Genomic DNA, 9,973 nt, shown 5'->3' with positions numbered 1-9,973 from the left:
GAGAGAGAGAGAGAGAGAGAGAGAGAGAGAGAGAGAGAGAGAGAGAGGGGTATGTTTAATCCTCTGAGCTGCATTTTAGCTGGACTAGTCTTCGGAGAGAGGATAAGAGAAAGAGGAGAAAACCATGACGAGTTGGTGGACTCAGGGAGTCAACTTGGTGTCCTCAATCCAGCTAAATCCCCCATACCCTTATGTCTGCCCAAACACACACACACAGTGCAAACCACAAAAAAAGGCAAGTTTTTGCTGAATACGAACATACTTTTCACTTTAACAATGGAGCTATAACACAATTTCAATATTGCAGTTTGGTTCTATTTGGTTCAATGTGTAGATTTTGATCGGTGAATGGAACGGAGTTGCAGAAAGGCCATCATCGTGACACTCTGCCTGACGATGGCCTTTCTGCAAAAGGGCAGTGCATGCTTTGCCCCGCAGCGCTGTGCTACGAGTCTGTTCTCGTGATTGGCGTGGCGGGGCTTTACAACAGCACGCCCCTCTGTGAGGACGGAGAGTACATGTTCGACAAGTTCCAACGTCATATGCATCAAATGTACCATCGTCTAGCCGGAGGGCTTTATAAAGAATACACAAAGAGCATCATCAATCACGGAGACGACAGTAGTGGGAAAACAAAAGGATGAAAGTACCAGGTTTTGTTGCTGATGGCTAGACTGCGCTGGTTAGATTCTTAAATTACAACTGGTTCCCTGTTGTAATTTAGGAATCTAACCCCCCCTCACCCCCCGACGTCTGTGTCTGTGTGGCACATTTGCATGAGTTAAAAGGAAATTTGTATTTCACGCAAATTTATTGACCAAATCCTCGCAAACTATCTGCAGATATCATTAAAACCTAATGGGTCTCCATGCTGAGTAGCTAGATTATAGCCTCCCCCAATTTGCACCCAAAATGCTATCAGAATCCTCATTAATACTTTTCACTGCAGCCTCTATAATTTAGGAAGCACGGGAACGGAAAAGCAAGGACTTGTAGGGGGAACAAGAATGAATGTAATGCTGATTCACACCCTGCTAAAGTGAGAAGGTGTTTGATGCAGTGCTCTCATGTCTTTGGTAAAGGTGCCTCAGCATCGGATCAGCGGATGATCCATATAATTAACATTGTTCTGTTTGGGATTGTGTTGTGTTGATACCTATGTGCCGCAGCAATCATTATTAATTGACCGCGTTGGCGCACTCCTTCAGTGTAGAGGCTTTATTCTCTGACGGATTGAAGTGTGACGCTTGAAATGATCTCCAGTTTGTGACAGAGTGACATCCACCAGCTTTAGCTGATCATTGTGTTTGAGAAATGTCTCCACAAAGATTTCTTTTGACGTCTCAGATTCCAGAAGCCGCAGCTGATCAGAGCAATATTATCCCAATAATCATAAAAAAATATGCTTAAAACTCTTAAGATGGCTCTAAAACATACTGGAATCACTTGCCTATAGATTTCTTTAAGAAAGAAATATTTTTATTGCATCGCAGACGCATCTAACAATCTTTGATAAGGTTATTTTAAATCATATGATCCCCCTGCAAAAGGATAAATTAATTCAAAAGATTGCAACTTTGTTTGAATCTGTTCTTTCTTACATGATCATTCCTGTATTCTTTAAATCAGGCCCTACATCACAGCTTTTTCAAGTCACTTAATGCGATATTCACGATGATCCTGTTAAATACAATCAATTTATGGCGAGTGTTTTTATCACAATCTGCCATATAATCCAATATCGTCCCATCCCCAGCTACGAGTTTATGGCCACACGCCTCCAGTTAGACTGAGAGGGAACTGTGTTTTTAAAGTATTGTGTCCTGAACGTAGACTGTATAAAATATGGAAGTAGTCTCTGTGACGTCACCCATATGTTTCTGAAGAGCCGTGAGCTCCAGCCGGTACCATCCTGGCAGTAACGACACAACCGAGCTCTAAAAAAATGGCCAAAGCGGTGGATCATTTATGGAGCTGAGGCAGGCCTGGCAGACAGCTCTGAATGTCCTGAATGATCCAATATTTAACTTTCTAACATAATCTAGCAGCTTTTGTCTCAACACCATCCGGGGTTAACTAATTACCTAGACGTGTTTTCCAGCGTCCTCAGAGGCTTTAGCACATTTGTGCAGGAAGAGAACTGGTGGGATGGGTTTGTAAGTCTAAAGCCTTCAACACGAGCATACAGGCCCTTCAAGAAGTGAGTCATAAGACGCGACTGTGGCTCAGTGGTAGAAGCAGAGTCGTCCTTTTCAATCAGGGGATCGGCGGTTCGATCCCCGGCTCCTCTAGTCCGTGTCGATGTGTCTTTGGGCAAGACGCTTAACCCCAAATTGCTCCCGTAGACTAGAAAAGCGCTCTACAAGAACAGTCTGTTTACCGTTTACTTATAGTAGTTTGTTTCAATCTTTTGATTTTGAGGCTTGTGATTTCATAATTGTATTGTATTCTGAAATGTGAGTGTCTTTTTCCGAAACACTCGCTTGGTCTTGGAGTGAAAACACTGCAGAGAATCTGCTCCATTGTCTCTCGTGGCGATCACGCAGTGAGAAAACATCACCTCCCTCCTCCGCCTCTCTTTCTGTCCGTGACTCATGTTGCTTATCCTGTTGTCACTGATCTCAGGCTGTGTCCTGTAGACCATTGATCTCAGCTGTTTTCCCACGTTTGATCGCTCCCCTCCTCTGCCTTCACACACACACACACACGCACTTACGTCCACTCCTAAGCACTTAAGTATTTCCTGTCAGACACACACACACACACACACACACTCACTCATCTGGGCATTTTCTTTCTCCCTTTCCTTTTTTCATGCACAGCTGATGCTGCTGACACTGCGTTTTGACTCGTGCAGCGCAAACACAAGTGATGGGCAGACAGAGTAGAGATCGAGAGATGAGGGAGGAAGAGAGGGCAAGAAAGCAGAGTGCAGAAAGAGGAAGGGATATGAGTTTAAAACAAAGGTGGAGGAAGGGTATGGAGAGGTTTTAAGGATAGATTGAAATAGACTGTGGGCTACACTAACAGACACTGATATTATACATTCTGAAGCTAAATAACTATTCAGGACTTAACCTGAGAGTTCTGTTTCCATCCTTGTTAAGAAACAAACAGTTCAACACAAAAATGTTTCGTGGCTTACATATATTCCTGGATGGTAATTGGGTATCTGTGAGGTATCTGATGTAGTGTCACCATGGTTGCATGAGAAGCCCAGGCATGTCCAAAGATCCCAGTGTGTGTGTGTGTGTGTGTGTGTGTGTGTGTGTATACTTGTGTGTACTTGTGTGGGACATACAAATCAAGTCAAGAGACCTTTACTAGCACACGAGTAGACTGCAGTACGAAGATACCGACGCAGGGGCTGGCTGTGTGTGTGTGTGTGTGTGTGTGTGTGTGTGTGTGTGTGTGTGTGTAGGGATGAAAGAAACTAATATAGTAGAATATAAATTTGTATTTACAATATGCTCAACATGATTGGTTATATGACTGACATAGCCAGTTGCAGCTACTGAACTTGATCACTTCAGTTCCAGTTTTGTGATTGAGTCAGAGCCAACTCTTCTTTCTCAATGATTTCCAAGTTACAAGTTATTTTGCGTCATTCAGATGAAGGCCTCAAGATGTCTTCATTAGGAAATGAGTCGGCTTTCTCAAGAGAAAAGATGATCGGTACGCCGTTGTTATCTTTTCCCTTCGCTTAGTACGTTCAAGTGCCTGTGTAATAAACAGGAGGTCCTGGGTCTAAATGTCAGCAGTGCCTTTTGTACGGTCAGCAGTTTTGTATCGACACTTGAAAGAAGGAAGCTTCAGAGGTGGATTAGGTGCGGGAACATTTGTGTCATAAACAGCCGGTTGCAGTCACTGCAATGTGGAGTACTCCAGGAAATTAAGGGATTTCCATTGTCAAACAAAAATGTCAAACATTTGCTGGTTCCAATTTCTTTAATGTGAGAATTTGCTACTTTTCTTCTTCACTATCATTTTGCATTGAATATGTTTGGGTTTTGAACATTGCTCTCTATTGGGGCGCTTCAGGGTACTGTGGCTTAGTTGTTTAAAGAGCCCGTGTCAAGTAAACAGGAGATGGGATCAGGAGGAAGATATAGGATTTACTTTTTTTAAATAAATAAAATCAAAAAAACTACCTCAGATAAGCCAATTTGAGTTATTTATCCATTTTCGTTTAAATCGTAATTTCTGTTCCGCGTACAACATATTGATTCAATTCAATACATCGCTTTTTTGAAACTTTATTTTGAGGTTGCCACTGGAAATATTGCTTCTTGATTGCTCATAGTCGTGGTGCTGTGGCTTATCGGTTGGTCGGTTGGTTGGTTGGTTGAGAGGCCTGACTTGTCAACATGATACTGGCAGTGTTTTTCAAAAGCACAGTGCGATCAGACTTGAGGAGATTGTTTGGTGAATTGCACAAGGGCCTGTCGCACCTAATGGGAGTCACAATAAGAGAAATAGTAACCACATCATTCAATGGTCAATGGCAATAATGAAGTGACGCATGGGACTTTGCTTTGCTGGTTAAAGCGCCTGCCTAGTAAACAGGAGATCCTGGGTTCAAATCGCAGCAGTGCATTTTCTACAGTGCATTTTCTTGTATCACAACATGAAAGATGGAATCTCCGGTGGTGAATTTTGTACAGGAACACCAATTCGGACATTGCTCACAAAGTGTGCAATAGTGGTGGGCGAGATTACCAAAGATCAGTATCACAGTATTTTTTTAGAAATCAGGGGGTTTTGTGGTCTATCAAAGTATTTTACTTGAACAGGTTTCCTTTACTTTAATTCCTCAAATTCTTTTCATCAGCAATAGCAATGCGTTTATGGTGATGCAATATGTTGCAATATATTGCTGTTTGTCAAGGTTGCCAAGCTAAAGAAGGTGCTTTCCGAGGGCATAGCCGTGAAGCTGCGTTCTGCTTTACATAGCTGCTCTCGTCTTTAGCCTCTGGTTATCCAAAACATATTCACAGCATGCTCTAGTGGTCAGTGGTAGTGGTGGGTTTTAACACACAGGAGTTTTATCCTTGAATGAATATGTGGCTTAGTTGGTCAAAGCGCCTGTTTAGTGATCATGAGATCGTAGGTTCGAATCCCAGCTGTGCCTGAAAGCAAAGTCATCTATTTAAACTGGAAAGTAGAAAGTTCCAGCAGATTACTTTTGTGTTTCTCCAAGTAAAATTGGTTAGTTGCAGTCACAGGTATCTGAGTATTAACATGCTAAACTCAAAGGAATTAAGACATTTTCATTATCCAATCATTCTTTGATTCCAGCTTCTTAAAAAGGGAATTACGCCCATTTCCAAAATTCATACAAGTTAGGTCCTATGGTTTAAGAAATGTTAGTAAACCTATAAAGTAGGCCTATAACTGTCGGAAATGGTCCACAGACGATGAATAGAGAACCATGTTATAGATGAGATCAGAACTGAGAACATTACAACAGAATAAAGCTCCTCAGGGTTAAAAAAAAACAAGAAGAAGAAAACAATATTTTTTTGGGACCACAAAATCCATCTCTAGTTCATTATCTATGGAGCAGCTCCAGACTTGATAACTTCACAAATTTACACGCTGCTTTGTTCATTCAACAAACCGTGCCCGTACAATTATCTGTGGGTGTAATCGTGTAAGTTATGTTTTTCATTCTGCACATTCCTGGGCTGTGATAAGAGCTGCCACTGTCTCTGCTGCCAGGATGTTGTGTGACATAGAGACGGAGAGAGGGGGAACTTTGTTGGGATTTTTACATGTAGTGAGTCAGAACGTGGGTCAATCTGGCATTAAGAGACAGAAAAGTCTTTTCATTGCAGTACAGAAACTATTAATGGAAGAAATATTCTGTCTTTAGTTTGCGTATATGCCTCTAAATAATACTTTGGGTCTTACAAGTGGCAGTAACTTGTGTGCTACTGGTTGAGTTTATAAAAGATTTTTTATATTACATATAATATTCACCCTTTCAGACTCAAATATCTGTCTCTTTGTCTCCCTGTAGGACCTATAGTCTGAAGAAGGGCCAGCTGGAGAGGGACTATGCACAGGTAAGACTGGCTGGACTTCTTCCATCCTGGGTTTGAATCCCATCAGGGTCTATCACCAATTCTTCAGATCAGAAAGTTCCACTGGAGGATTGGGTTCAGGAAAACTTGGAATGTGGAGTACTACCAAGCTCAACTCAAAGGAAATGGAGGGATTTCCTTTATCAAACAAAATGCCAAACATCTGCTGCTTCCAACTTCTTAAATGTGAGAATGTGCTATTTAATATAATTTAACTTGGAGATGGTCCAGTGCTGTAATGAACTCCAAGGGGGAGGGGACCCCCGGGAGGATTAGAGGATCTACTGTATTTCAAACCATTTAAAAATGAATTTGTAAAAACTTTTTTATATCAAACATATCAATTCAGAGATTCTTAGAACTCTCCTGAAGCCATCCCAAAGGTTCAGAATTTGGTCATTAAGCACTTATTATTTCATTTATATTTGGCTGCTTAGCTCATTACTAACAGATTAAAGCTCTGTGTTCACACTCCCGTTTTCCTTTATTTAGTATTTTCTGTTTTAAATGCGATATTGTTTAAGTTGATTCAATTCAATATTTATACATTTTTTGAGGTTGCCAACTGAAACATTGCTTCTTAATTGGTCATCGCTGTGGGTTAGTTGGCTAAGTGTCCGTCTTCACACAGGAGGCCGTGGGTTCAAATCCCAGCTGAGACTATCATAATTGAGGAGATTGTTGGGAAATGTGTATCAAACAAATCAGTATAAAAAGTCCCCGAAAGCCTCAACGCAAGTTCACATGTTATGCTTTAAGTGCTTAATGTTTTCAGTTGAGTTTTGGCTCTTCAGCACATTTGTTACAGATTAAAGTTAAACTGTTAAATTAATGCTTCGGAGCTATTTGTTTCAGGCAACTGGCCAGTATGTGAGAAGCCGAACACGTCAGAGGAGATTAAAAAAAAAAGTGAATGAAAAGTTGAATGAAAGTCTTGAGCAATAGTTCAGTCAATCCTAAACTGCTACTTTGCTCTTCTCATGAGGCCTCAAGCAACAAAGAATTGGCAAAGCAGAACTGATAATTTGCTGACTCTTTGAAATGTCTTCATGTAGTTAGAGCACCTTCTCTCTCTAATAGCTTTTTAAAATGGGATCCTTTTTTGTGTGTGAACATTGTAGATGCATAATGTTATTTTTTCTTTCGTTATATATTGTTTCGCTGTAAATGTTGGGATTAATCGATTGCTGGAAAACAGGATTATAAAATGATTTTCAAGGAAAGTACACGTATGTGCAGCCACCTTAGGCCGAGTACTTGTAACATTATTTATTGTTGATTCATTCTTCAACTGCATACAAACTCTCACATGTCCTGCAGGCCACATTTGGTTTCCCTTTCCCATATGATTTGGTTATTCACAGATGTTTAGTGTTTTTCAGATTCATGAAATGTTGCATAGTAATCATGAATCTTGACAGCGAAGGTTTATTTTGCATGTAAATAAGCCGCAATAATATATCCTCTCAGCACTGGATGAAGCCGTTACTCGGTGTATACCGCTTTGTGTTTTTTGCCATTTGCAATCGTACCAGCAAGCAGCCCGAGAAGATGGGAGTCGTCTCAGTAGGCCTCTTCAACAGCCACTCCCAAACCAGCAGAAGGTTCAACAAAGAATGTTCTCTGTGTGGGTTCAAACAGCTTGTACACACAATCTCTGAATGTTTGTTTAAATGAGGGACGCACCGATACTCGTATATATATAAATTTGATATATCGAGCTTGTCCAGCCTCAAATAGCTGGCTTGGGTGTCAAGAGACAATGGGGCCGATCTATTCAATTCAATTCTATGTTTCTATATCGTTCACATTTCATACTGGAATGTTTGAATACGGTTAAAACCTTTTGAACGATTCGTGGCTGTAGAGCTTTATTTCATTTTATATACAAAACAATCTGTCAAATAATCAAGAAGAAAATAGGCAGATTCATTGATAATTCATTGAGTTCAATTTACATCTGCTACCAGTTTTACAGCAAGTACAGAGTTACTGGTCTTCACTGCTTTAGAGTGCGACTCTAAGAATATTTTAAGACTTCTGCATTGAGTTAAGATAATGTTTGTGGAAACAGAGCGTTTCATCCCTTGAAACTGAACATAATTTCAAGCTAATGGGCCGCATCATCAGCTATAATCATCAGTATTCAGGCTTGAGGGGTAGGCAGTTACCAGTGTTTGTGTTTCTAAACATGGTGAGCAGGAATGGCTGCTTCCTTATACCCTGAAAGTATTTCTACCCATCAGACAGCCGCTGTGTGGATCTGTCAGGACGCACGAAAACCAAAAATCCTTTCCCAGTAGACTGCTGCGTCAGCATACTCCTCTCCCTAAGCATACGGTGTCTACGTAGAAACCAAGCAGCGCCTGCCGCCAACAGTGTGAATGACTCTTGATTTTTTTTTATTGTATTTTGATGCTGCTGAGCTTAAGCCCTCTCACACACACACACACACACACACACACACACACACACACACACACACAGATGGAAAATCCTCCTGTAGCTTAATGAAAAACATTTGAATACATTACCGATCCAGCTCTTAAGCACATATTAACATATTCCCTCTCTGCCGCTATCCACACATTGCTCTTCTTTTAAAGCCATCGTATCAGTGTGTGTGTTTAAACATGTGTGTCTTCATTTGCATGTAGTTTGAATGATTAGGTGTGAGTTTCCTGTGGTCGACCCCTCTGGTTTCAGACACTCATTCTCTCTCTCTCTCTCTCTCTCTCTCTCTCTCTCTCTCTCTCTCTCTATGCTCCCTCAGCACTGTCTTGTTCACCTTTAGAAATAGAGGTTGCCTAGCAACACCCCCCCCACCCTTCTACTCAGTAGGACAATGTAATTGTAGTGTGCGTGCATGAATGTATGTGTGTTAATGTGTGGCAATGTCTGAGTACAAACAAGTTTGGTTATTATCAAGTATAAAAATGTCATTATTGAAATTATTAATATCAATATGATTATCAATACAGATTGTGGATGAAGTCTCAAAATTGGTGTTTACTCAAAATGTCAATAGTTGAGGTACTATTCCACATTTAGAGTCCGAGCACTGACGATGACAACCAGCTATTACTACAACTGTATGCACAAAATAATCACAGAAAACTGCTCCCTAAAATATAACAGTTTATTTACTGAACAATACATCAAAAACATCTATGATACAATTACAAGCATACTACCTAAAAGCAATAAGCAATCACGGTGTGTGTGGGTGTGTGGGTGTGTGTGTGTGTGTGTGTGTGTGTGTGTGCAGCACCGGTCCTTTAACTGATAATATACAGTCTAGTGTTTAGATTAGGATTTTTATTTTTACATGTAGGCCTCTCTCTTTGCCCCCCATAGTGAAGTCCACATAAATATGAACGGGAAATTAATAAGCTAACTAATTATTTGCTCCCCTTACTGTAAATACTGTAACTAGCATTTTATTTTGGCCCGTCTGCCCTTTCCTCTTGTCTCTCGTTCCACGGCGGCAAAGAAATAGACACGAGCATTTAACAAAATAGAGGAAAAGACCGGAGGAAAGGAGAACAGAGCTAGAAAGAAAGTGAAGATGTAGTTATTTAACCTTTTGTCCTTTCACTGTGTCAGCGCATTACCAGCAGCCAATCAAATAGTTTGATCGGCGGCCATGTTTTCTGTGTGTGTGTGTTAGCGTGTGAGTGTTGGCTATTTGTCCTGTGTTCCCCTCCCACGATCAGCATTGCTGGAATAGTTTGAGGCTGGGGTCACACTTCACTGTACTGCCCAAAAAGGCCAGGCGGCCGTGGCTGTCACTGTGTGTGTGTGTGTGTGTGTGTGTGTGTGTGTGTGTGTGTGTGTGTGTCTCTCTCTCTCTCTCTCTCTCTCTCTCTCTCTCTCTCTCTCTCTCT

At 41.0% G+C, this 9,973-nt stretch overlaps 1 protein-coding gene across 3 annotated transcripts in view; it reads left to right on the top strand.

Annotated features, from left to right (window-relative positions):
* The window catches only part of fchsd2 (FCH and double SH3 domains 2), a 48,386-nt gene that overhangs the window by 6,095 nt on the left and 32,318 nt on the right, over positions 1-9,973 (top strand). For all 3 annotated transcript variants that reach the window (XM_031861254.1, XM_031861256.1, XM_031861255.1), the window contains exon 3: positions 6,023-6,068. In XM_031861254.1, the coding sequence (XP_031717114.1) occupies positions 6,023-6,068 (46 nt within the window). The remainder of the gene's footprint in view (positions 1-6,022; positions 6,069-9,973) is intronic.

The sequence above is a fragment of the Anarrhichthys ocellatus genome, unplaced genomic scaffold (assembly GCF_004355925.1).
Source record: "Anarrhichthys ocellatus isolate YVR2014 unplaced genomic scaffold, GSC_Weel_1.0 scaffold24, whole genome shotgun sequence".
Taxonomy (NCBI): Eukaryota; Metazoa; Chordata; class Actinopteri; order Perciformes; family Anarhichadidae; genus Anarrhichthys; species Anarrhichthys ocellatus.
The sequence above is the reverse complement of the archived record's forward strand: the minus strand, read 5'-3'. Positions and strand labels throughout refer to the sequence as shown.